Source organism: Chroicocephalus ridibundus, chromosome 8 (genome assembly GCF_963924245.1).
Source record: "Chroicocephalus ridibundus chromosome 8, bChrRid1.1, whole genome shotgun sequence".
In the NCBI taxonomy this organism is placed as follows: Eukaryota; Metazoa; Chordata; class Aves; order Charadriiformes; family Laridae; genus Chroicocephalus; species Chroicocephalus ridibundus.
In genome coordinates this window covers 5,438,817-5,466,335 of record NC_086291.1, presented here as the reverse complement: position 1 = coordinate 5,466,335, position 27,519 = coordinate 5,438,817, and the positions used below count along the sequence as shown (strand labels likewise).

The 27,519-nt window shown below is 46.3% G+C and overlaps 1 protein-coding gene across 1 annotated transcript; it reads left to right on the top strand.

The window, feature by feature from the left end:
* Positions 1-5,602: 5,602 nt before the first annotated feature.
* C8A (complement C8 alpha chain) lies at positions 5,603-25,545 on the top strand. The gene is made up of 11 exons (XM_063344913.1): positions 5,603-5,839; positions 7,979-8,075; positions 9,058-9,202; positions 10,244-10,388; positions 11,925-12,114; positions 13,602-13,802; positions 15,126-15,366; positions 19,408-19,536; positions 20,238-20,395; positions 22,531-22,753; positions 24,661-25,545. The coding sequence occupies exons 1-11, from the start codon at positions 5,727-5,729 to the stop codon at positions 24,810-24,812; spliced, it is 1,794 nt and encodes a 597-aa protein (XP_063200983.1). The 5' UTR covers positions 5,603-5,726; the 3' UTR covers positions 24,813-25,545.
* Positions 25,546-27,519: the final 1,974 nt, after the last annotated feature.

The following is a 27,519-nucleotide window of genomic DNA, read 5'->3' as shown; positions in this document are numbered from 1 at the left end:
CCGGGGAGCCCAGATGAGATGGAGATGGGAGCCTCAGATGCCACTACTGAGAGCAACAGCACCAAACACTTCCTGAGAGCGCACAATCGCCCCAGAACAAACAATTTCAGCCTGCTTAAAAAATCTCAAATTTTATGATTTGGATGGAGTTTTTGCAGTGCTGCAATTACTATCCTATACAGACACATTAGTCCAAGGGCTGCAAGCACAGCACTTGGCAAACTTATTCTCCCTGCATTATTCTTTGCAGCTACTTTGTGACTCATGGGATTTGTCACATGTCATAGATGTATGATACAGATTTGGCTTTTTTTTTTTTTCTGGCTTTCACAGAGGTGTTGCTATAGACCAGAACCAACAGCAGATCTCGGGAATACGATTTATTTCTAATCTTTCAGATGTTTAAAAGGGGCAGCAGCGTGACTGGTGAAGACCAGGGAAATTTTTGGGCAGTCCAGTCTTCTTTGGAAGATAACTAGATTCGAGTATGGCCCGTGACACAATCGCTGGTAACGTTAGCCCAGTGTCATGATTTTATAGATTGAGGATGGTCTGGCAAGTTATTTTCCTTTGTCACAGCTACTGGCCCCGTATGTGGGACAGCACCGGGGGAAGGAGACGGAGCACAGAGTGAGGGAAAAGGCTGCTCCTGGGTGCCACGCAGTAGGGTCCATATATCTGAAGAAACACCTCAGAACCCAGAAAAATGGGTAAAAGGGGATAGCAGGGCACAACCTTGTGCTAGGGGGGATTTTAGCTCAGTTTTTATGCCTTATTCTGGCCCCGGGAGGGCCAGAGCAGCCACCCCAGCCCGGTTCCCTGCACATCTCACCCTTTTTCTGCCAGGAGGCCATATCGTGGTTTTCCAGCAGAGGGAGAGATAGGATCACTTGTTCCACCACCGAGCCGCTTGTTCTGTCTTGCATTACTGGCATGAACAAGGAATTTAAGAAAATGCAGTATGATTGATCCCCGCATTCAAAAAGCTAACATTTTCTTTTACTGACCAGGACAAAGCTTGTTTAGGAGGAGCCAGTGCAGGTACCCATGCGGCCCCTTCACAAGTTTTAAGATCAGCCCCACTGAAGGACTGTAGCATTCAAGGAAATTAATGTCAAAGCCTTACAACGTTCCAGGTTTTCCATCTGACCAAGCCACAAGGTTGTCTCTGCAATACGGCCCTGACCCCACAAACATTTAAGTGCATACTTCCTTTTTAGCAATAAAGCCCGTATAACGTCTCGCGTGTTTAAAGCTAAGTGTTTACTCTGGTAGAAGATGCATTATCAGACCAGTTCACTGTTCACCGACACCCAATGAGCACTGGCACATCCAGTGGTCATCTTCTGGTCCTTAGGTGGACTTTTCCCACACCTCTCCACAGCCACTGGTTCAGTAACTGGGACACGTGCCCGATGCACAAAAACGGCAGCGAGCGTTGCTGGTCCTTGCAATGCACCATCTCACCGTGAGCACTCAGTGGTCAAAGAATTTAAACTGGGGACGAAGAACAGCTGAACCTCAGGAAACGAGATGCACAACTGATGCACAGAGGAAAAGCATGTTGGTGGTTGCAGAGGTTGGTCAGCCCTTTTATCAGGACACGACCGCTACCTACAGTGTGGGACCATCGCTGTGACAGTGCCCGCTCCTGCCAGCACCCGCAGGCAGTGTTTGCTGTCACCCCACTGCCACGGGAGGCTGATGACCAGGGTCAGGTACAGCCTGCAGCATCTTTTCCCTGCCCTGCAGTGATGCAGGACGCATGGGCAGAAGGCCTTCAGGACTGCGGAAACATCATCCAGCGGAGAGCATCTGCTCAGCAGCACAAGCTATAGCAAACTCATTACTTGTCTCACATCCTTTTTAATATTTCGACTCATGTCTTCCGTTTACTATATAATATAAAGCCACCTCCCAAATCTAACCCCTTCTCTGGAAGCTATCTGTGCTGGGATTTTGATTTTGAAGTTCAGAGGTGAAGACCTTGGTAACCAGCTTTGCTTCCTTGGCAGAACAGAAGTTCTCTCCCAAGCTCCCGCGCAGAGAAAGCTCGCCGGCGCCTGCCGAGAGGTTGAGCTGAGAGAGCCCATGTGTGCTGCAAAAGCACGTGTGAAACGGAGAACTTTCCAAGGGCAGAGCTCCAATTGCCAGGCACAGTTTCTTCATCGTGCCATATCTAACATCTCTGTAACCTCTGTACGTTGCAACAATCTCTATATTTTCTTAAAAAAAAAACCCCACTCTACCTCTGAACGAAAGGCTGTCTGCTCTGCGCTTTTCCCTGGGGAACCACGCGAGAACAAATGGCAGGTGTCAGTCACACCGACAGCAAGAAGCTCAGCTACAACTCTGGGGGCACGGTGTATCGAGCTGAACAGGAAAGAACAGGGCTCTGTCGTTAGATGTCCATGGTCTTCAAGTCAGGAGCAAAAAACAGATTTCCAGTATTGCTTGAATAATGTACTACAAAAAATATAAATAGAACATTGGCATAAAAAAAGGATGATTCTTTTAAGTAACTGTATCCCCCGCTGCGATAACCATATGAATATACTAAAAATAAAAATCTACATATAAAGAAGGCACAAATGCAAATTGCTGGACAACAACAACAACATTACGTTACCTCTTGTAATACAACTTCACCTTGGGGCTAGGCTCATGTAGACAGCCCCGGTACCGAATGTGCTCTTCAGGCGCTATTTAACAGACGAAGGCATACTGCAGGCAGAAATTAACTCCCGTTGTTGGGGCAGAGAGCCTGGAGGACTGAAGTGGAGACTTTTCGAAGTGGAACAAAAATCCTGTGTTACTATCAGGGAGGAAAAGTGCGTGACCAAGTTCGTTTACGCCGAGTTAATCTGATTTTAGATACGTAAGAGTTGTAAATGAGGAGTTATGCGCCTTCTTATCAGAGGTTGGCAGTGAAGGGTCACAGAATCATAGAATCTTCAGGCTTGGAAAGGACTTTTGAGATCATAGAGTCCAACCATACACACACACACAAAAAAAAAAAAAACCCACACCAAAACCAAACAAACACCCACAAACAACCAACCTACAATCTCTGCCACTAGAGCCTGCCCTGGAGTGCCACATCTAGACGTTTCTTAAACACCTCTAGGGATGGTGACTCAACCCCCTCCCTGGGCAGGCTGTTCCAGGGCCTGACCACTCTTTCAGTAAAGTCATTCCTCCTAATATCTAACCTAAACCTCCCCTGCCGCAGCTTCAGCCCATTAAGAGTCCTTCAGTGTCAGGGAAAAGAGCTTTGCGATGGGAACAGTCCCAAAGTGACGATGCAAACTCCCACTCAGGCTTTGCTGCAGAGAGCTCGTTGCTCATCCCGGCCCGTGTTTCCACGCTCCTGAAGAGCCCCAAGGCCTCAGTTCGCGGCTCACCCTCCTGAAGGTGACTGCGTCGCTAGCGACAGCACGGCTAGCACGGCAAGCCAGAGGTTCAGAGAGTTAATTCAGGTTTAGAGGCGAGGATCCAAGACGCATTTTAGACAAGTTCAATTCATAATGTTATAAATGGAACCATAACTTTTATATATATCACTTTTGGAGCACAACACCTCTGAGAAAGGTTCTTTAATTTCACCTCTAAGGTGGTATGCCTTGCTTGCCGCTTAAATCTCTCGCGCGCGCCTCCCCCCCGAACGACCTCACCTATCAGCGCGAAATTGTTGTTGTGCCTGATTGCACAAACCAGCCCAGCCTTTCACCTGGGAGACGTGCCACAAATAACTTTCATTATATATATGGTGTGTTTCTGATGCTGCTATCAGAAAAGAAAAGATATAATGCTTCGACAGTCTTGCTTAGATGCTGAGGAGGCACTTGGCTGCGCAAAGCAGCCATTTATATATCAAAGGATGGCAGAAGTTTGGAAGATGTGGAAGAAGACAGCTTTGGCGGACGGCCAGGGTGGCTCCCACCACGGGGACGGTGGGGTCCGTCCCCACCAGCCCTCTCTGAGCATGGCTGAAACCTTTTTGTGTCGTTCTGACTTAACAGCAACGTGCAGAGAGGCTGTGATATGTAATGGGGAGGTAACAGTGGGGGCCGCCTGAGGCCAGTTTCAATCCCCAGCTTTTCTCCCAGGCAAAAGCAATTTAGGTTTAATAGTATCAAAAAAAAAAAAAAATTAAAACCCTTATTTGAGTAGTCCTTCTTGCGTAGGCGAGGAAGGGAGAAGGACTCTCTGAACTCATCCGAAGTGCATTAGTAGGTAAGGGACTACATTAACGTGCTCTCGAAGGTCACAAAAAGGCAGTTTTCATTTCATCTCACTCGAGTCTCCCCATGAGCTACATTACTTCGTGTTTAGCAAAGACAAGCCCCAGGGTCATTCTGAACTTTAATTACATTCAGATAACACGGTAAGAGGTCCTTTTATTTTGATAATTTACAATACCCGCTATTGAAATGAGCTTTGCAATTAATTTGGGAAATACACAAAGTGACACTTCTATCCCAGTCTTTTGCGGACAGAGGACAATTCACTGTCTGCTTAATAGCTGTAGTAGTCCAAGACCAGATTTTTCCTACAATAATTACACTTGCTCTTGAATTTACTGAGGCTCAAGCTTCCAGTTGTCTGCTGGGAACACTTCATTTATGCATGAAGCATCTCAGCCCAGTTATGCAGAAGAAAAAGCAGGGAGATAGAGACCCTTGGTCGAACACAAAAGTCTCCATGGATCTCTCACTCCTTTTTTCTTAACTAATATCTAATGAAGTTAGAGATTCCTTGTGCATTTTTGTGCCTGCCCAGGAGCCCGTGGGGGAATTTTGCTGTCTGCGTGCAAGCTGGAGGAAACAGGTATGGGGCAACTTGGGCGATAGCACGACCAAGTGTCCTTCCAATGGCCGTTTTTTCTTTCTTCCAACATACGAAAACATATTTTCATCTTGTGACTATTATCTTAATAATAAATAATGCACGGTGTTCTTGTTTTGGATGGTGTTGCTTTCTTACACCTGTGCACATCCACTACTTCTGTGTTAAGACCCCAACCGGTGAAACGCATTAGAGCCACCACTGAGAGGACGAGTCTGCACAGCTTATGGGATGGGACACAATTTCAGATTTAGGAAATATCTTTCTCACCCCAAATCACTTCAGGAAACAAAGATTTGGGTTCTCGTGTTGCAGCGACTGTGCAGGGCCACCAAAAACCAGGTGATAACTCGCATCAGCTTCAGAGATGGGACACCATCTCATGGGAATGGCAATGGGAAGAGGCTGAACTGACATTTCCTTGACGTATCTGGAAGGCACGTGTTCCACATAACGTAATTTTGTAATAACCTTCAATTTGCTGTCCAGGGAAGCTTTTCCCTGGAAAGCGACCAGAGGCACCAAAATTGCAGTTAAGTCACTGTGGGAAATAAAAGGAGTTTTCCTCTCCTTCAAATTAAAAGGAGGGAGCAGGCTGGACAAGAAACACGCTGCTGCAATAGGACTTGATTGACTTTAATGTGGAAACAGTTGCACAGTTTAATATATTCCCTTGCCAGAAAACTGGGAATTTGTTTCCAAAAGGGCAAAGGCCGCCGGGATATGTCCTGATTCTTTGTCATTTGATCTGTGCCGTTGTCAATGATTTACCTCACCGTTTTGGAGTCCGGTGGGCTCCGTGCTCCTTCTAACAGTCCCGAAACCTAAAGCTTTTGTTCGCAGCTAATCTATAGCAAACATTTACATATGGAAAAACAATGCGGTGGAGCCTGTGTCAGCTTTCTCCTCTGATTATATGCTCGCTGGCTTTAACGGCCCATCAGGCCACGGCTACGGCACACAGGGAGCTCGAGGCATCGCCTTCCCAGAGGTAAGTCTGCTCCCCATCCCCCGCAACTTTACGTATAGAAATCACGGGCCAGTCAGTCAGCCCATCCGTTTGGTCCCGACTTGAGGCATGTGCACACTGTGCTCTCTGTAAACAGCTACTGGGGAAAAAAAAAATAAAATACGTTGGCAGTTGTCCAAAGCCCAAGCTAGGCATCGTAACTCCTTCTTATATGAACTGTTTGCATAATGGTTTTTCTTTTAGAGATTACTATTAAGCCGCCCTAAACTTCCTTACCAAAATTACCATACTGGTTTTGGGCGCTTGGAATTAATTCCCCCCATACAGCACGAGTTATGAGCGAATATTTTTCATATTCTTTTCCATTATAATTATTTTGCATTTGACAACGTGGAGTTAACAAGTGCATGTTTATAACCCAATTTTCAATCCAAGCCCAATCCGCATACCTCTGGTTTTTTATCCCTGAACAATATTATTAACCTATACGAGTGTCATTTAGGCTTTGAAGGAAGGGAATAAACAAGTTACCTTTTTCTAAAGCTACAGTGTCATGATAGGAAAATGGCTGGATTTTTTTTTCTACAGCTATTAGTTTCAGGCTTGTTCTAAAGGCAAATATGATTTAGATGGATCAAAAAAAGGCATCAGTGATAATTGGAACGTGGAGACAAGGGGAAGGCGGAAAGGAAAAAAAAAAAAGTGGTAGTGATACACTTAATTATGAAGGCTTATTCCGATAATCCCTTTTGAAAATGAACAAAGACGAGATTTTTGATGTTTGATGAACTTATCAAACAAGGCAGAATAATGAAGAGGTAAATGTAAAACCCAATCGAAGGTGAGCCAATTAAGTACTTTGTGAAGTGCTGAAGGATACAGCCCACAAATCCTCCTGTCAGCGCGAAAAGGCGCCGATACGTGCGTGTCCTCCAGCTCCCTGTTTGTCTGCGGGCTCCCGTTGTTTTCCTAGAGAGACGGCGAGGTTTTCTCTCACGCGCTGATCTGCACCCACGGGCTCCCTGGCTGAGCCGTTGTGGCTTTCATTGAGTAAGTCCCTCTTCTGCAGCCTCTGATGAATCCCCAATGTGCTCCGTACCTCTGCTAATTATCAATATTTCTCTTTGGAGTGCGGTCTCGGAAGTAAAACAGACTGCTCATTAGTTAATCACCAAAATAACAATAATAATGTTTTTGGCTCAGAATAAACCCCTCAAAATGCTTCAAAGGCTGTGGCAAACACAGAGCTGTACTGACACGCCACAGATTGCTCCTCAAGACAAAGAAACACACTATACAAAAAAAAGATTGTAGGAGTAGGGACAGAAATAGGGATCACAGTGACTGGGCTGGGGGGCAGGAGGAGTCTTTTCTTGCTGTTGTACGGTGACATTCAGTGCACGTGCAGAGAGTCTGAGCCAAGGGCCATTGCGGTACAGCACCCTTGCCGTGTTCTGCTTTTCTGCTCTTCCTTTAGTTATTTTCCTCTTCTCAGAACTTATGTATTTCCTTTTCGAAATAGTCGGCCAACAAATCCGCATAGTCAACGCGGCTTTGTACCTCGCCTTCTCAGCGCTGTCGGTGCAGCCATTCCCACCGCTCCGCAAAGCCCACTGGAATCAGACCCTGAGTTCACACTTGTCGGGAAAAATACTGATCGTGAATTCACTGTGGTATAAAAAAAGTGAAATCCGTAGATTTCAGAACAGGCCCAAGGTGATAAACACCACTACTCCCGGGGTTTGAGATGTGCTTCTGAGAAGAAAACCAAAAACAAAAGAAGCCTTTCCTTAAAACCTGTCTCTTCTTGACATTCCTTCTGTTTACGCAGTGTGTTTGGTCTTATGTATATGATGCACATATATTTTATTGCAATCTACCTATTGGAAAGGGCGAGGATCTCTTGGGGAGAGCAGGAAACCCAAGACAAAATACTCGGGTCCCGCACCTGCTGCCCCCGACCAGTTCCGATGGTGAATACTTGGATGGAGCATCTCGGGTGGTACCGCCACCCCTGCTAAGGGATGCTTCCCATTTCCTACAAAATAGGTTCCTGGTGGCAAAACACACACGCGCAGATCATTTTCTCCCTGCTAGCCCCCAGCCCTCCTTAAAACGCAACTTCAAAGACCTTAGACCGCTATCTCTTCCCCTCCTTAGAAGAAGCAGCAGAGATGTTAATTCTCCAGCTCCCGTCGACTGCCAGCTGAGCCAGTGGTCAGAATGGACTGATTGCTTTCCTTGCCAAGAGAAAAAAGTAAGACTCTCCCGTAATGTATTCATTTATCTTCAGATGTGTCTGTGATGAGGATGTACACACATTAATTATATATATTATACATATTCATCATTCTGAAGCATCCAGTAAACTCATCCAAATATGATGGAGATGCTCCTCTACTAGAGAGGCTCTTACTTAACCCTGGTGTAAACTGGGGAATAAGTTCATTTAAGGCAGCAGAATAGCAAAATGCAAAATCAAGGCAAATGCTGGAAGAATCTGGCCAGAATATTTGCCCAAGACTTTTTTTCCTTTTCTATCTCAGATTTAATTAACTATCCCCTGATTCTTAACGCGGATATTCCAATGAAAAGAAATTAAAAGCAGCCTTCATTCATCAGCTCCTGATCTCAATTTTTTATATCGTTTCACATATGTCTTCATAATTCAAGAATTTATTTTCAAATACCTGACATAATTTTGCTTTCTACTGTGTTTATATCCCTGCATTTTTTTGTTCCTGTGCTTGCAATCAGCAAATTATTTGGCTCTTCTCTCTTTCCCTTTTTTTTTTCCCCCCCTAGTTTAAAGAGCAGCAATACTCATTAATAATCCATCAGAAATGTTGCAGGATCAGTGTTGTAATTAGTGTCTCTGTCCATCTGAGCCTGTTACGTTCTGGGACAAAGCATATGTAACTGGAAAAATGCCACGTTATCTCCAAGGTATGAAAGAGGGAAGGGATTTTTAAAAACAGTCATTCCAGCCCCCCCAAATTCACTCGTATGAACGTCAAGCCAATCTGCTGAGCTCCCACCTCTCTGCTGACTCCCCTTCTCCATTTATCACGTGCAAAGTCTGTGGAATAGACAGAAAAATAACAATATAGAGAAAAGGGATAGCTCTAATTGCTGTATAGAAAAGGGATAGCTCTAATTGCTGTATACCCTGTGGAGGGGATGTCTCTGGGGGGCAAAAGTGAGGCGTTGGTGGTGTTTTTCTCTCCTGTGCGGTCCAGCACCGGTACCAGAGGCTGGTGCAGCCGGCGGGGTTCTCCGGGTGGCAATGTGCGGGGCACCTCTGGGACGAGCAGGCTTGTCGTGCCGAGACAACCTGCACTGGACCCCCCAGCTGCGGGAAGGACTTTCGGTGCGAGGAAACAGGTGAGTGATGCAAGAGAAAGCAGGAAATTTCCCCATCTTTGCTTTCTTCCCCACTTTTACAGAAACCCATCCGTGTTACGCTTGGATTTGGATAGAAATGAAGGCTGTGTGACATGGAAAAGGTTAATTTTTCAGTGGAACAAAGAGAATAGAAATATTCTGCTCCAACTGCTGTGCTACACGCTCACACTCCCCTCCATGGGCACCAGCGCTCCCACAACGCACCCCTTTCTCCCCCTGCAGAAGACATAGTTCAATCATGAATCCAACTAGCAATCTGTTGGGGTGATTTATTTATTTTTAGCCATCCCCAGCTCTGAGGATTGGGATATACTACGGCTGTTCTCTGAAAGTTTGACTAGCCTTGACAGATTTTTGTTTTTACACAAATTTACACAAACTCCCATCTTGAGCTTTTAACGAAAATTCTATTGACATTTAGAAAGACGCACCAGCTCATCAACTGGAGCGGGTCATCACTGATTCATTGAGGCAAGTGCAGCGGTACCAGTTCCCTCCTGCCACGAATGTCAGGTCAAGGCTTTTTCCTTACTCCCAGAAGCAAAAGAACTTCCAAGTTGCCCTTTCTGCAAACATCCATTCTTGACCTATAATTCTTGCAATAAACTCCCCAAATACCGCCTGCAATGGGAAGAGGCAAAAACATGCACTTTAACCAGACAGAGTTGACTTCCCTAAGCCAAGTGGAGAATCTATTTCTTCCTGGAGCTCCCTTACAAAAGCATGATTGTAGATAATAAAATCAGGCCAGTAAGGTGACCTCTACTCAATTCCCGTCCCACGGGAGCCCAAGGAGGTGGCTGGCTCGGCAGCCGAGCTGTGCTCGCTCCAGGTTGCAAAGGAAAAAGTGTCCCCAAGGAGCTGGGAAAAGCAAGCTCCCAATGGAGGAGCGCGGGTTTAACACCCAGCGTGACTTCTTGTGGCCCTGAGATACGGGCGGAAAGCAGCACAATCGGGGCAAGCTGCCAAAAAGGTTTTCTGAAGGGCGCATAAGCGATCGCCTGTACCTGTACACTTTAGGTCGCTGTATTAAACAGCATCTTGTGTGCAACGGAGAGCAAGACTGCAGAGATGGATCGGATGAGGCTAACTGTGAGGATGAAGATATTGAAAGCCCTTGTGAACATCTGTTCCCAATCCCAGGCTCTGAAAAAGTAGTCCAAGGGTAAGTAATTAATCAATAGCTGCTACTCTCATAATCAAAACTGGATTCAGGTTTTCATATTGCTCTGCCTTAGTAACAGCAGTGCTCCACGGATTGATAGGGAGCTGTACAAAAGCCAAAGGAGAGCTACTGTCCCACCTGGCCGTGGGCAGCAATGAGGGAGGCAGGAGGGTTCATCCCAGCTTTTATTTCAAATTCTGTCTTGAATTTACTATCTGACCTTGGCCTCACCCAGCTACTCTGTACTTGTGATGTCCCCTTTATACTCATGTAAGAAGTATATCCCAGTTATCTTAAAGCTTTCTCCAGTTGATAAAAGCAATATATTAAAGCAAAGAGTAGACTCTGGAGAAGCAGCATCCTGGTGGTTTTAATCCTTCAGGTGAAGGTTTAACTCCAGGATTTAGGGCTTCAGAGCACAGATTCAAGGCAGAGAGCCTGAGCTCCACGTGAACATGTGCAGGGTAGAAACTCCTATCCATGAAAAAGTGTTACCCTGTTCAGTTTCATATTTTGGTTAGGCAATACGTGCAAAAGAGGAATCCAGAGCAACTAAAAAGGCAAATAGTCCATTGTGACATTCTTGTTTTTAATCTTGTGTTTTAACCAAGATACCGCCTACTTTCACTTGGAGAGCATGGGCTACAGTATGAGAACGTAGTCACCCAATAGAAAACTTCCCCATCAGCTGGATCCAATACTCTCTGGAGTCCAAGAGATAAATGTCTCTTTGGCCCAGGGCCTGGGAGAGTCCATCAAAAGTTTTTCAAGACGTATTAATTTTCACCGAGCACCCCATTTAGTACTGCTCTCCGAGGCGTTTCTCCCACAGAACACATAAGAGCAATAGTATTTACTATCTTGGTCTCAAAGATTATTCCCTGTTGTGAGGAGCGACGCTGCTCTCTAGCCTGAATGATGCCTTCATCTGGGGCCATGGAAGTACAGGGAATGTTAAGTAACAGGCGGGATTTCAGAGGGCAGCAGCTGTGATGGCTGGAGAGCAGGAAGGAAGAGGCGTAAGGAAATAATAAGCGAGAGACTTGGCAAAAAGCACAAGCAGACTGCAAGTCTAGGGAGGGTGCTAACTCCCCTGAGACATGGGACCATTATTAAAAGGAAGGAGATGAAATAAAGATAGAAAACAATTACAGGGAATGCCAGGAAACACTTTGTGACAGTGAGATGCACCGGGCTGCAAGAGACTCACGGCAGACCTGGAGGAATTCCAGGAGCTTGGGACCTTCATAACTGTAACAATTCGTAATTGGACAATTTAACTGATTTCTTCCGTCCCTAGCATACGAGTCCAAACTAACGTCTTGGAAATAAAATGTCTGTTTGTCTCCTGTTAGCTTTGGGAAGGAGAACGCAAGGAGAACAGACTCAAATCTTATAGTTTAGGTGCTATCCAAATTCAAAGTCAGAGACAGGCAGGTAATGTGTAGTGTCAGGAGAACAGAAACAGTGACGGAGACTGCTGGGGAAATAAAACGGGAGCTAATGATAACTTTCTGAATGCTATTTCTTTCCAAGATACAATATCCTAACACAGGAAGAGAGCCAGTATGTATATGATCCTAATTTTTTTGGAGGCCACTGTGAGTATGTCTACAACGGAGAGTGGCGGGAGCTGAAGTACGACGCTGCGTGTGAACATCTGTACTACGGAGACGACGAGAAGTATTTCCGCAAACCTTACAACTTTCACATATACCAGTTCCTAGTAAGTGCTTCGGGTGGCCAAAGTTAGCAATGTGTTCCCAGCTAAAAGCCAAGCTTCCTACAAATATATTACGTACGTTTTATCATTCACGATAGGTTGTCTTTCAAGGTACCTCCCTCCAGCTGTCCCCAAGAAAACAAGCAATCGATGCTGTTTTATGGCACATCAAGGAACTAACGTGCTTCATCACCCAGGCATCTGCTTACTCTGGCCTAGTCAGAGCCAAGATAAACGGTTTTTCTCTAAATTCTGCTATTAATGACCTGTAGAGCTTGTGCAAGCCACTTGCCTCCCTAGGGATGAAGTTGGCTATGTGTAAAACAGGAACAATGCTACCAGTTCAATCTTTGAAAGCATTTTAAGTCTACGGCATGGCTACAAGAGACATAAATCCAAATTCTGAGTGAGCCAAAGATCTCGAAAGCCATCACCATGTATCACAACGCCTATACTCTGGAGAGTCACATCTGATGTTGAAGACTGAACTAAGTAGAGGAGGGATTCAACCTGGGTCGCCCACGTTGTAAGTGGGTGCCCTGGCCAGGCTGCTAAACATTTACCTTGCTTTTTGCAATGAATGAATGAAACGTACTATTATCCAGGGAAATATTACAGCCACCAGCTCATCGCAAGTGGCTTTCACGTCCTCCCAGCAAGCAGACTCTCCTGTGACCCTTAGTCCCCAGTCTCAACCCAGACAGACCCACCACACGGGCCACATTTTCTTCTCCCCTTTATCTGCTGTAGGCAGTGGAAGGACATCTGCACCATGGTCAGGCACTGCGGGATGCTTGAGCGTGCCCTGTACGCACCTTGGCTTAGGAGCTACTACCACCGGGGTCTAGGAAGTCACTGACGACAACGCGAGATGATTTTTTTCACTGTTGGTAATTGAGCCAGCTTTTTATAGAGATGGCAAATGGCACAGCCCAGATTCAGCAAGGCTGCTCAATTCCACATGCCGGCAAAGCAGAGCTGTCAAGGAAAAGGTCACTTCTCTCAAACAACGGGCAAAACAATGTTTGTTTTCCAGCGTTGCCAACCCAAGTGGCTGGATCACCGCTGTTGAATTTTTTTCCTAAATAAATTCATCCAGAAGCAGGCTGGAGAGAAAAAAATAACTCCAAATCGTTAGGATTTGGCAAAGCTGTAAGGAACTGGAAGGAGGATTTTGTAATGGGAAGTGTCAAGCTAGCTTAATAGGCACCAGTACCAGCTCTGCCTGTAATGGCACTGCTTGGAGTGGCTAAACCCAAAACCTTTCCCCTGCCTGGAAATGGATGAAGCAAAATGCATGGCTTTAGCTGCATTTCTCACATATTTCCAAATGAAACAGCACGTGACTCAGTTCTTTATTCCACATTCACTGAAGTCCGTGTCAGGAGCATCACAGGCTTCAATAGAGGCACCATCAGCTCCTTAAAGAACTGGAAATTAAAAAGGAAGGGAAGTACCTGAAAAATTAATGTCTGCTCCTTTCTCTTTAGGCTCACGCTGATTCTGGATTCGCTTTTGAGTTTTACGATGATTCAAAGGATCTGCTTGATGCCCTTAAAAGTGATAAATCCCACAAAGTAGGCTTTACCATTGGAATTGGGCCTAAACAAGTTCCTATCCGATTAAACCTGGGCTTCACTTTATCAGGTGGGAAAGGATCCCTGAAGAATTTCACGCAATACACAGCAAAGGTAAAAAAAAATAAATAAATCAATGACGCATATGCTCCAGTCGTGTCATCTGTGCATCGCATGGTCTGGCTATAACTTATGTCAGTTTATTCTCTCAATTGCATTTCTTAACACATAGTAATTGTACCTTAATTTGTTCTTGTAATTGCAAACGTATGATCGTTAGTAATCCTGTTTGTTGTTCTTATTACGTTTTAGCAAACAGGGAGTGGGAATAAAATTGAATTACGAAGTACCACAACACATGTCATCTCACCCCATCCTGTTTCATGGCTACATTAAGCGCATAAATAAAAAAATGCTTAAAGTGACGATGAGGGAGGAGGAAATATCAAGATGTTGATCAAAACAGTTGTCCTCAGGGAATGATCTCCGGTAGCAGATATATCTTGTTCAAATTAATACACGCTGCCTTATGATGGGGAAATATGCTACTTTTTATGAGAGGTTAAAATACGGCACTGAAAGAAGAGTACCCGATAACAGGGTATATTTCTCACAGTGCATTTACATCATGGACTAGTTGTGGCGACCTCTTTCCAATCTAATATCTCAAGTGCTGGTATTTCCCGCATTTACCGTGCCCCGTCTCCACTTCTCCTGGCTGCTGACAGAAAACAATAAAGAAGAATTACTTTGATGGTGTTCTGAGTTGAAATGGCCTTAAAAGCGGTTGGAAATTGGCACCATTATAGTATTTACTGTGCCCTCGTCTAGACTCACACGATGTTTGCAGCTAAGCGATGATCAATTATTGGAGGAATCGTGTAAAAGGCTGTTCTGGTTGCACTGGAGCCTTCTCCGAGGCAATGGCTAATCTAGAAGAGGAGTCGTGGACCTGGGGGTATATCCGGGAAATCCTCTCCCCATCAGCACCTTCCTGGCCAGGGTTTCCCCCCACTGCCCGCTTGGGCTGGGCTTGCCATGAGTCCTTGCCCTGCATCACCGGTGTAGGCTGAGAAAAAAGCAAAAGGGAATAAACAGTATGGAAAGGAAACGAGAGAAAAAGAAACGGCAGAAATGGAGGATGGAGGAGAATCATGTGGAGCCCAATTCTGATCGTATTCACACATCGGTAAAAAAACCCATAACGTCCAAACCCATGGGTCTGCCCTCCGTCTCACACAGCACATGAGAGACACTCTCTGAAAAAGAATTACCACTGCTTTCATTTAAACCTGGGCTGGTTTTCGTGCCTTTAACATCCACTGACAGTCAAAGATTCAGGCTTTCCTCTGCAAACCTAAAGCCTAGAAATGACTTTTTTTTTTTTTTTAAAAAAAAAGAACGTTGAGCAGCAGCTCCTGTTTTCTTTACCTGCAGAATGTTGGATTCATTAGAGCTGTGACGAAGGTACAGACGGCCCGTTTCAAGATGAGAAGGGACAACATTGTTTTGGATGAAGATATGCTGCTCTCCCTGTGGGAGCTTCCAGAGACCTACAACTACGGCATGTATGCTAAATTCATCAACAACTACGGCACCCACTTTGTGACATCCGGCACGATGGGAGGCGTCTTTGAGTACATCCTTGTCATTAACAAAGAGGAAATGAGAAGAAAAGGTTAGAAAACCACTCGAAATTCTCTGTTCACAACTCTTTGCTTTAAACAGGGCGTTTCCAACCTGGAGACCACGGGGTGGGTCCGGTCCACCGCAGTAATTCATCTGGCTCTGGCTGCTCCCCACAGCCGTCATCTCCCTGGGCCCTGGGAGGGTGGGTGCTCATCGGCCCCTCTTTGCCGAGCTGGCTGGCATTTCTCATCACGATAGACACATACTCGTCGCAAGCCGAAAAATGCACAGTGGGGGTGGGTGGAGGGGTGGAGGGGTATCCACGTGCTGTTTACAAGATGGATGCACCACTGGCCACAAAGCAGGGGATAAGCTTGAGTGTCGCAAAATGTGCTAATTTCTGAAGAATCTGGGTGAGATTTTGGTAGTTTAAGAAGGAACCTGAGTGTCTTTTTCTCCCTTTCTTTCGGTGTCACTTGCTAGACTTCTCTAAACTTCTGCGATTTCTTATAGTCTTTGTTCTGGCCATGCTTATGAATGCTCAAGGACTGGAAACTCATCCAGACTAAAGAAAGATAGCCCACTCGCATTTTAGCCTCCTAATAGTGAGGGTTCCAATTTTCTGTAAATGGAAATAATGCATTGCACTTGGCAATACCTCTGCCGCTTTACTCTGGTTAGTGTCACATCTGGAGGCTAACAGACCTCTCTTAGCTCCAGTTCTCAACCAATTAGAGTGCATGAGGCTGGAGAGCCATACCTCTAAATCTCAGTTACATAAAATATCCACCGTAGATGTGTAGAGCGCAAGAATAGCCATTACTGGCAAGCCAAAGCATAACATTTTTCCTAATCAAGAACATAAGATGCAGAACACTAATACGGTACTTTAGTACACTAACCAGATTGTCAGCTTTTGCAAAGGTGTCGACAACGCAATAGATCCCACTTTCCCTAAGAACCATCACTCTGCTCTGCTGAGGGTAATGCTGCCTTGGTAACTCCAGGCTGGACATCTACGCAAAAGAAAATTGTGATCTTGGACAACAGGTGCAAATTGATGCAGTTGGTGGAAATTGCTGCAATTCCATTAATTCCCTTAATTTCCATGGTTCTGTCCCAAATTCTGCTTCCCGTCTGAAATGGTTTGGTACCATCACGCACTCCATATTGAGTTTTAACCATGTCAATTTTTCCACAAGAAATTACCAACTGAGAGGATTTTCATCAAGTTACTGAAATACTAATGTTTGGAAACATGATGCCTCTTCAAATCATTTATTCACTTTGAAGAGTGAGTGATATAGAAGTGAACAAGATCTTGGCAAGCAAGTCTTCAGGAAGCAGCCTGCCAATTTCAGAGGAAGAATGAATCAAGAGCGTGTGGAGGGAGGCTATTATTTTGCTTCATCTTGTGCTTGCTCTGTATATAAGGAGGAGATTTACCGCTACGAGATGCCTTATCTTAGGAAAGAAGAGTGTTGAAGTTCAGCAAAAGACAAAAATGAGCCCCAGCAGAGATGTAATTTTCATTCTAACATAGCACACTTCTGTAATTTTCATCTAACCCAGACTCTGCAAGAAAGTCCACATTTACCAAGTCAGCAGCGCTCTACGTCACGCGACGTAGACCCAGAAGGACCCACCTGCAGTGACTGATATGCCACTTCCTAAAAGCTTTTAGTGAAAAACCCGATTTTTCTAATGGTGATCACAGCCATGCTTGAAGGCTGTGTTTGCAAGAGGATTATCCGCCTCCCCTGAGGAACGGTCAGGATCAGGATATAAGAGCTCAAGTCTTAAAATCAGAGCTTCAAAAGATGAGTCTGAAGCTTTGCAGATGCCTGGAGATGTACCGCTGAGTCCCCATGGGGCTGAGCGGCACGGCACCCGCTTCAGATCAACCGCCGCATCCTGAGAGCCCGCCTACGCCATGAGGCTACGTGTTAAATGCTCTGGAAGAGAAAACACTCCTTTTTTATAGACCAGTGAATAAAGCACATGCCCAGGAAAGAGATCCCTACTCTGAATCCTCCTTAAACGAGAGGCAGCTTGGGCGGTTGCTGAGCATCCAGCTAGACATAGGCAGGAGCTAGACTTTAAGCACCTGAAATTTGAAAATTAAGTTCCCTTCTGGGTTTAGATACCCGGGAATAGACCACCACTCACCGGTGCAGGGTTTAGGACTGCAGTTTTGCTGCCAGACCCTTTTCTAGCTTTCAGGCTGCAAGGGCTTGTATGGATGTGGTCATGAGTGAAATAAATACATATGTCAGAACGAGGTCCCTTGTTGCTCTGCCATCAATATTTTTCATTACTTGTTTTTAAAATAGATTGTTATGGTTCTATTATTTAGCAGAAAACAGTATAATGTGTTCACACATTACAGGAACATTTATGGGAGAAACATTATGCGCAGAGTAAATTAGAAAGAGTCTTCATATATTCTGATTAATTCAAAATGCAGCAGTAAATCTTATCACTCGAGCACATTTAACTATCGCAAATTATATCATATAAAAAAACCTATCAAGGCTTCCCCCCTCAAGTGCCAATATTTTCTATGACCACCCTTTTGCAATGATAACCACTTTTCATTTATCAAGACCCGATCTTGCTGCAACCAATAGCAAATTGTATTGACAGACCCTCGCTGAACATAATTACTCAACGGGAACCATGGTGAATCGATTAATCAGGGTGTTCCTCAAGTTTAATTTTATGGCACTCCAACACCAAGATAAGCAATCACTCACGTTGCTTTGGGTGAATGAACTTTACCCACTGTGTTTACAACTGTTGAACAGTTTAGTGCAAGTAATTGAGTGCTGCACATTTAATCTTTCTCGAGGGCCCGGTTTTGCAACGGGATGTAATTCCCCCTAAAGTCATGGGTACGCTTCAGCTCTCACCAGTATGAATCCAGGACTCGCAGCCCCTTTCTCGGGATGCTGAGCACCTCCGCTGGTTGGGACCTACCAAGCCAACGAGTAGGTCCACGCCCCCCGCAACTCCAGCAAGCCTCTCCTGCAGGGTGGGCAGAAGGCAGCGAAACCAGAGCTCTGGGCGTTTCGCCAGTATTTTAAACGCGAGGAAGACAAGCCACTGCTCCCCAGCGCTGGGGTGAGGCAGTTCAGCAGACAGCGCTCTAGGCTGGAGCTCGGCTGGAGGTTCGATCTTTAGCCCATTAAGCCATGATGCACAAATCCCGCTGACCTCTGTGCCTCCCTTTCAATACCGGGGTATTGATCGCCCGGCTGCTTTGTAAAACACTTTAAGGTCTTCTGACAAAAAGAGCAGTGTAAAAGTTACCTATTACTTACAATACCCGCGTTTATTGAAATCAATGGATTTTTTAACTACTTCAGAAGACGGCCCTATATTCGCAGTACGCTGAAGTGTGTACATAAACCCAGGCTGTATGAAATATGCGCATTGCTTACCTTGGTGAAACCACCTCATTAGTTCCCTTCTCCCCTCCGCAGTCGCTTCATGGGTCTCCAGTTACATATTTTCATGATGAATGTGGCGGTGCTGGTAGCAGCAGCCCAGCAGCAGGCAGTAAGGTTTTGGCAGCTCTCCGCAGACAGACCTTTTGCAAGTTGCTACTTAAGATGGTGCTTAAGCCACTAATACACAGGTCAGATCTTCGGTTTAGGAAAATCAGCGCGGATCTATTGATTTCAGCTGCTATTCCCAGCTTTACCCTGGTTATAAGTTAGTCTGTAAAAAAAAACACGTTTTATTTTTAAATCAAGAGACCAAACAAGGAAATACATGCCTGAAGCCTTGCGTTTAGATTTTTACTTTCTTCTAATACTTTCAAAGGAAACATTTTTACAGTGAGGACATTTCCGTTTTCACCTGTTATGGGATAAGTCCAATATACCCCAATAAAATATTGGCATTTCCACTGTGAGACTAAAGGCTTCCCCCTGCCTGGAGTAGCTCTTGACTTTGAAAAACGAGCCATACAAATAAGTGAATATTTTCTTCGTTGATAGAAAAAAAAAAATACAACACAGGAAAATGAGCATCCTTCCACTCAGGAGGAGTCACCAACTTTACTGGTTTCCTTTCTGTTTTGCAGACATCAGCGCTGAAGAGATAAGCGCCTGTCTTGGGGGGTCAATCGGCCTTACATTCGGCATGAGTAAACTGCATTTCGGCGCATCTGTGTCAGCCTCTACCTGTGCGCAGAAAGGATTTCTGAAAACTGGTACGATAGGAGGGCAGTTATCTGTTAAGGCATCTTGCGTCACTTCTTTTGGTCACTTGGGCATGGAGATTCAAGTAGGGTCCAGAAGGGTACAAAGAAGGGAGCTCTCGTGCCATCCCCAGCCATGGCTCAGGCCCAATTGTGGCACCAAAGCAACTTTAGGTCCAAGTCTCCAGGAGTACCGACTGCTCTTGAAAGAGCAGGAATTAAGGTAGCAATACCTGAACTCGAAACATCTGTAAATAGAGGCATGGGGTGGCTGGAAGGCCGCAGTCCCTATAGCCACGACACACTGGGCACAGATGACAAGGCCAACATTGACAAGAAGTCAAAACTGAGTATAAGAAGTACCCAAAGAGGCTAAGAAGCGCCAGATTTGTAAATCACTTAGCCAGCTATAGACAGTGTGATCCAATGCCCACGTGCTAACTAGAAACAAAGGCTGGAGGCATGCAGGCTCTTCAGGTCTTACCAGCTTAGAGCATTTGTGACGTTCCACTCATCACCGACTGCCTTGTGATAAGGCGGCAGGGCTCGCCCCGCGAGCGGGGGACGCCGAGCTCCCATCGATTTCAGGAGGCAGCATCAGTGCCGCTCACTGACAGCCCCCCTTGCACGATTGATCTCACCTCCATTAAGCGGTTTCAAGCATATGTGTGGAAACGATAACTAAATAATATGGGTGCAATTCAACTTTTCAGATGCTGAGAGCAACAGTGCAGTTGTGGAAGATATTATTCCCCGGATTAGAGGTGGAGATACCAGTTACAGCGGAGGGCTCTTAAACAGTTGGGATGGCAATATGTATCGTCACTGGGGAAGGTCATTAAAATATAATCCTGCTGTTATTGATTTTGAGGTAAGGCTTTTCTGCAGTTGAAGAAACTCTGCCGCTATAAGGAATGAAAGTGTAGTCGAGCAGATCATTTCGTATTTTTATTGTGATCCCATCACAGAACAAGATTAAATGTAATGGGCCACTGATCTGGTAACCTCTTATTCATTTCACAATGGGGAGTACATCTCCCACCGACTGCATCCGCAGGGAGACAGACAAGGAGCTTAATGCTGGATTAGTGCCGAGTTAAGTTTTTGATGTGTCCCCAAACAGCTTCTCGATGAATGGCTCTCTGCGGTTGCATTCATCCCTATTATTCTCCCCGACGCTGTCCGCCCTCCTGTATAAGCAGGGGACTCGCGGGGGGGCTGGGGAAGGAGTCTTCTTCCCCCCAGCAAAGGCTCTGCATAGACCCCCCCTGCTTTTCACCTGCCTCAGAGCTGCAGTGGCTATGCCTAACCTCTGCAGACCACGGTGGGTATTGCTATGGGTGCTTCCAGGAGTTTTTAGACCAGGGGACTCCTGGTTGCTTTGTCAGGTGGGTCCTGTCTCTCTCCATGCTCCACAAAGAAAGGTCCGTGGCCATAAAAATCAGCCAAGTTCTCCTCCTCCCTTCATTTTATTGGATGCCTCGTCCAGTGGAAAGGCCACTGAAGCATCCTACTGGGCTTCAGAGATGTGGAGATGCGTGGGAGCACAAGGGATGGAAAAGAGGAGAGAATCCAGGGCCAGAGGCCATGGAGGCATGAGGAGGCGGGTGCGCTCCTCAGCTGTGGTCAGGAGTACCACCTCTACCCCGGGATGCTACCATCACTGGTCTGCTCTGGGAGGGCAGCTGCGGACATGGCAGGGACACACTGCTACTTCCACCCCTCTCATCTTCGTTTGAAAGCACACCCACTCCTGGCTCTGTCAGAGGGCAGGAGAAGGGAAGGTGGAATCAGGAACCATCTGTGCTATTGGCGGGGCAAGAGGGAATCTGCAAACCTTCCCGGGCAGCACCCTGGCGGCAGAAAGCCCTGACTAAGTAGGAGCGCTTTCCGTTCCAGCTGAACTCAGGCTGCAGGTTATTCACCTTTCTGCACAAGTTCCCATCAATTCTGAGCAAAACTTATTGCAGTTTTCCAGTAAACCATGCGCTGACCTCTCTGCTGGCTGCTCCAGAGCTCAGCAGTCGCTGTGCAACCGGAGCTGCCGATAAGTGCTCAAGTCCACTTCAGCGGCTCTTATCGGCAGCTCCCTCTCGTTTGTTAAACAGCCTTGTGCAAATTTGTCTCTGAGCTCTTCCCAAAGCCCAGCTGATCCTTCCCACAAACCGCTCTCACTGCTCCTTGCGCAATGAGACGATGCCCAGCTCTTCTTTGGGACTGGTTTCCGCCGATTCCCAGCCAGGACACGCAGCGTTCACACAGACGCATGGATAGACAAAAATAAATATGTGTCCTCAGACCAGCCCTGAGCTTTTAGCTTTAATATCCAGTTGAATATTAATATTCAGTTGGGCAAGTTATAATTACAGTTGCCCGCACTGGACTATTTTTGCTGAATGGTATATAGGAACTGGATTTTGCTACTGAAAATACTACGGCCATGTTGTATTCTTCAAGCTGTAAATGGCACAATGTTATTTCGCCGCATCAAAGGGCAAAAAGTAGGTAGGTAAAATTCTTCACACGCAGCTTTTACTGGATACTTCACAATTTTGTCACCATTAGTGGTAAGCTGGCATTAAGTTGTGATGACACCCGCTGTCCAAAGCTCTTACCAAAACATTTTGATTCAAAAAGGCAAAAAAGCACACAAGAATCTCTGAGATCGTGACAGCACTAAGAAATCAGTCAAAAAATGGACTTACCAGGCTGCTTTAATTTATCATTTGAATCCAGACTGAAACTCCAACGCGTGTCCAGAAAAGCCAATCCCACACAAACCTCCAAGATGAGGAGGGTTTTGGAACGGTAGTTCCTTACTAGGTTCCATCAGCCGTGGTAATGCATTTGCATGATGTACATGGAGCTGTCAAGGAAGACAAATGAGTTTTTTCTGAGCCCGGAGTTTATCCAGCAATGTCACAGCTCTCTGACTGCCGCGTGGTACCATCTCAGTTGATGCCCAGCTGAAATTGTCTCCCTGCTATTCATCTCCATCCCACGCAGCTGCAGCCCATCCACGAAATTCTCCGCAGAAGCAACCTTGGCGACATGGAAACCAAACGGCGAAACCTGAAACGGGCTTTGGACGATTACTTGTCGGAATTCAACGCTTGCCGCTGCGGACCGTGCCAGAACAACGGTGAACCCATTTTGGTGGGAGACACGTGTTTCTGCCAGTGTCGGCCAGGTGACGGAGGCCCCGCCTGCGAGCAGACGAAGCGGCAAGGTAAGACCCCGGCGTGTACCCGTAGCAGGGGAGGGCCAAAAGCAGCAAAGGGACAGGGTTTTCCCCTCCGCGTCATTAACCAACAGCTCGTTGCATCCACACGTCAATCAAGCCTTCGCTTCTGCATCGCTTTTGTTGCAACGCTATCCCAAGCAGCCCTGCAAAAGAATTAAATTAACAGTTCGGGCGGTTATTATAAATAAATTAGTGGAAATGAGGACGTGTTTAATGGCTGGAGACCTACGGCCACGTTGCAGAAAGCCGAGCTGGGGTGCAGCAGCGGTGTGCCACATTGCCAGCGAAGGGGTGGGCTCTGCCTGCCTGCGGTGCTCTGTGGATGCAGCTCGTTACCGTAAACGAGACCGTCACCTGGTCCTCACTGACCGGCATGTCACATCCTCGGGATGGGGATTCTCCGGAGCGCTTGCGGCATCCCCCCATGGACACCTGCTACAAGGGCGAGAGTGCAAACCTCGACAGGCAGGGAGGGAAGGGGGGCTGAAAGGGGCAGGCTAAGCGACTGGGACGTGGTGCTCAAGCAATGCGCCACCAAAAACGCCGTTTTAGTAAAAAATCACCGCGTTGCCAGACTTCCCCCCCTGTTCCCCGTAGGGTAACTGTTTAACTAGAGGGAAGTATCTATTTTGGGGGAGAAAAAATGTGTTTTTCCAAAGTGACAGGCTTTTATTTAGGATTCCTTTATTACTTTACATACTGTCCTAAAAAATCAAATGGGTGGCAAAAAAAGCAAACCTTGGAACATGCTCTTTGATTTCAAAAAAAGTCACGGTTCTTTCTGTACGTTCTTGTCCCGATTTGTGATGGCAAAAAAATTCCAAATCTCAGCAACATGAAGCTGGCAGAAAAACCCATCTTCAGAGCAGCTCCACCAGGCAGAGCTCCAGGCCTCCAACCCTGTGCTCGGAACTAGGGTCTCACCACTGGAAAAACAAAGTTGTGATGAGATTAAGGAATTAGAGCAGAGATGGGTAGACGGTTCATGAAGCGGAACTCAAAAGCATTGCTTCAGTGACTCAAAAGCGGGCTTCTTCAAAAAAAATCTCAGGTTCTTTGAGTTGCTTCCAAATCCAAGGAATCATGAGGCGCGTGGAAAGCTCAGGATCTGGCCCAGAGCAGCCCACCAAACTGGCCGGCCCCTGTGCTCCCTGCTTTTAGCAATAACGGGGATGGACACGTGCACTTCTAGCTCATGGGAAATGTAGCCAATTTTTAGTTTCAAAACTAATTTAAGACCAAACCCAGTTTTTTAAAGAACGATGTTCCAGCAGATGGGAAACCCAGCTTTTCAGCCAGCACTAAGTAAGAGCACACACATCCATTTGTGCTGTCTGGATTAATAAAGTGCCCAAGCCAGGCATGAAGGCCAGTTGAGTAAATAAAAAACGACAGTAAATGACAGCCATCAAGCATTCCCATCATTCAGGAGCGCCGCCATAATCCATAGTATCGACCGCTCCTGACAACTCAGTCTGTACTGTAATGAAAAAGCCTTGAAATGACCCATCTCCAAAGGGACGGGAAGACTTTTCAAAACACCTCCGTGACGTTAGGAGACTTTTGTCCCTCTGGCTTGGTCGAGGTGGGAAAGTTTAGCGCGGAGAGAGCTGTCAGCTGCCCGTTGGGAAAGGAAAGCCAAACCGCAGCCTTTGAAATGAGCAGTGGAGAAAAAGAAACGGGTATTGTTGGCTGAAGAAGGTGATGCTGCTTCATCTCCCCTGGCTTCAGAGCACCTTGATCTCAAAAGCTGTGCGCTGGGCATGGCTGGGATGGACCAGGGAGTCCGCTCCCACCCAAAGTATGCCGCTGCAGTCAGGCCATATGTAGCACTTCAGACCTGAATAATTTTTTTTTATTTTTTTTTCCCCCCTATTTTAATGCATTCCCAGGCGGACAGACGGATGGGCGCTGGAGCTGCTGGTCCCAGTGGGGTCCCTGCCAGTCGGGCACGATGCAGCGCAGGCGGCACTGCGACAACCCGTCCCCACAGCACGGCGGGGAGCCCTGCGCTGGGAGGAACCTGCAGAGCAAAGCCTGCTGAGAACCCACAGCACGGCATCGCTCCCCACGGGTTATATGGTCGAGAGCGGTTCAGAGTCCGTGCTGGGCTATAAATACCCTGGGAATAATCCTCCCATGGAATTATGCTGGGAAAAAATAATTGTGAAGTGTTGCATTTCCATATGGAGACATTCTGGATTCGCTGTACAAAACCAGACCAACTGCTCCGGCTGACCGAACGCAGCCCTGGCTGCCCCCCTCACACCACGAGATGCCATGGGAGCCCCACCACTTCACAGCGGCCCGGCGGCGATACGGGAGATGGTGGGGAATCCACACGGGTGGTTTTGCTGCTGGGTGACCACGGGGCTATAACGTGTCGTGAAATAAATTTACTGAAAGTGTTGACATAAGTAAGCTTGACTCGCAGAAATTTCTATATTTGCCTTTGGAAAACCCATTAAAAGCTCATGATCCTTGCATTTTTATGCAGTTGGTATTGACATATGTACCATGAAATTTTTATAAGTTGGCGCTGTCGGATTTTTTAAGTCCAGCATATTGGCCAGGGCTGCATTTGCAGCAAAGCCATATGCCGCTCTGTATGGGAGGAGGCTGAAGCCTAAAGATGCCGAAGCATCATTGCGAAACGCGAACCCAAGCTGACGAAAAATCTTAAATAAATAAATAAGATAATCAACAGATATGCTCGAACACAACCATTCTGCAGAGGATGTTCACACACAAGCGAAGGCTACTCTTCTTTAAGATCAGTGATGAACTGACTATTAGCATGCGGGCGTTTTATCTCCCAGACACCCGGAGCCGGAGAAGATGCTAACGGGCTGCTTGATTTAAGGAGCTTTTCTGAACGTAAGACGTAAATCTCGGCCCAGGAATACACACAGTATTGAACTGCGTCCAGAGACCACAGCCAGAGCCCGCAGCTCCCTCTTCTTAATGAACTGCCGCAAAAACCTGGGGTGGACGGCAGGCGAACGGCACTTCATTTTACTGTGCTTTTCATTACGAGGGAAGAAAGAGGAAAAAAAAGCCCTGGGAAGGAATCTGGCATTATGAAAAGCAACAACAGCAACAAAACCTCAAAGCACAAAGGAGCACTTCTATATACATGTGAATGGAAACAGGGAGTAGAAAGGAATTGCGGTTTAGTGAAAGAAATTGCTCAGCTATAGCTCTGATTCTTGGAAATGCTTGTTTTTCAACAGCGCGTCAGTGGTGATTTAGAGCCTGACACTTGGCTGATGTAAATCAGTGTCGCTCCTTCGCCGCGGCGGATTTACGCTACCTGAAGATCTGGCCCCATGTTTTCTTTTGTGTGCGTGTTTGCCAAAGGACAATTTTTCCACCACTTCTCTTTTGCTTGGCAATGACACCATAGGCTGGTTTCGTATATGAAAACAACAAGCCGTGTTGTCTCAAACTCTGAGATGTAATTGTTCTGTGAAAAATCCCTATGACGAGTGGTAAAGCCGAGGCCCATTCGCCAACTTGTTTTGCCAGGTAAAGGTGATATTCACCCAGAGAGGAATTTTCTCCCAGGGGCTTGGATCTGATGTCTTCTACGTTGGGAAAATGCAGCAGCATGAAGCACCCGTATATCGCTATGATTTAGACACCCCAGAGGAATGGGGAATGATCAAAGTAAGTTTTCCCACCCCTGGTTTTATCAATACTGTTTGGCGTTGGGCTGGCAGGTTATGTAGGAACATCAGACAGTGATCTTACACCACGGACTCGCCCGGCTCATAGGCGACTCTTACCTTTACACCGACTGCTTAGGACTCAGGAAAATGCCTGAAAAGAAGCGTGTATAAAGTCACTTTAGCTAGAAAGCCAAGTGTGCTTCTTTTGGGACCAGAGGGAAGAAACTAATGAACAGAAAGATGGGATGCCTTGGAGGCTGGGGAGGGACGGGGCCTGCAGGATGGCAACCTGCATCCTCAGCTTTTAGAGCCATTTCTAGCGGGATACATCCCAGGCTGGAGAACCACACAAAAAAGGGAATAAATACAAGTGATTAAAGAAACCGCATGTGAAATAGCGCCACGGAACACACACGAGTAAGAGCAAAAAAGCTGGGATTTGCCTGCAGTTGTTCGTTCTCCACTTGGAACTGCGGGGTGTTGGAGCACAGAGGTGGAAGCGAGGATGCATGTGGCGCAGAGTTCGTGGCTCACCTCGCAGCCCAGGGCAACGAAATTACAAAGCCAAGGGTTCCCTTCAAACGCCAAAGGCGGCTGGGCAGCGGCCCCTCCCCTCCCACTCCGCATCCAGGGCTCAGACATCCATGCGGCAGAAACTCGGGAGCAGCGAAGCTGAAGTCAAAAGAAAGGAAGAAGCCGCCTGCGAGATCTGGAGGGGAAAAAAAACCAAAACAAACAAACCAAACCAGATTATGAGCAATTACGCATTTACAATGCCAGTCAAAGAAGCTAATATATCTCATGCTGAAGTGGCCAGCCTGAGAGTTGCGCTAGATGAGATAAGCAGCAAAACTGTACATTTCTTACTTAAATGTAAAGCTTAGAGGGTACCATAAAACACCGCAGTTCTACCCTGGCTTTAATGAATGGATTTTCCCCTCTTGCACACTGACATACATTTGATATAGTTATTTATTCTATATATTTCTTGCGGCATATTTCCCAGGAGACCTTGTTTATCTTGCTCATAAGCACATGATGGATGTATGGTGCTTTGGATAAACGGTATCGCAATCAGAT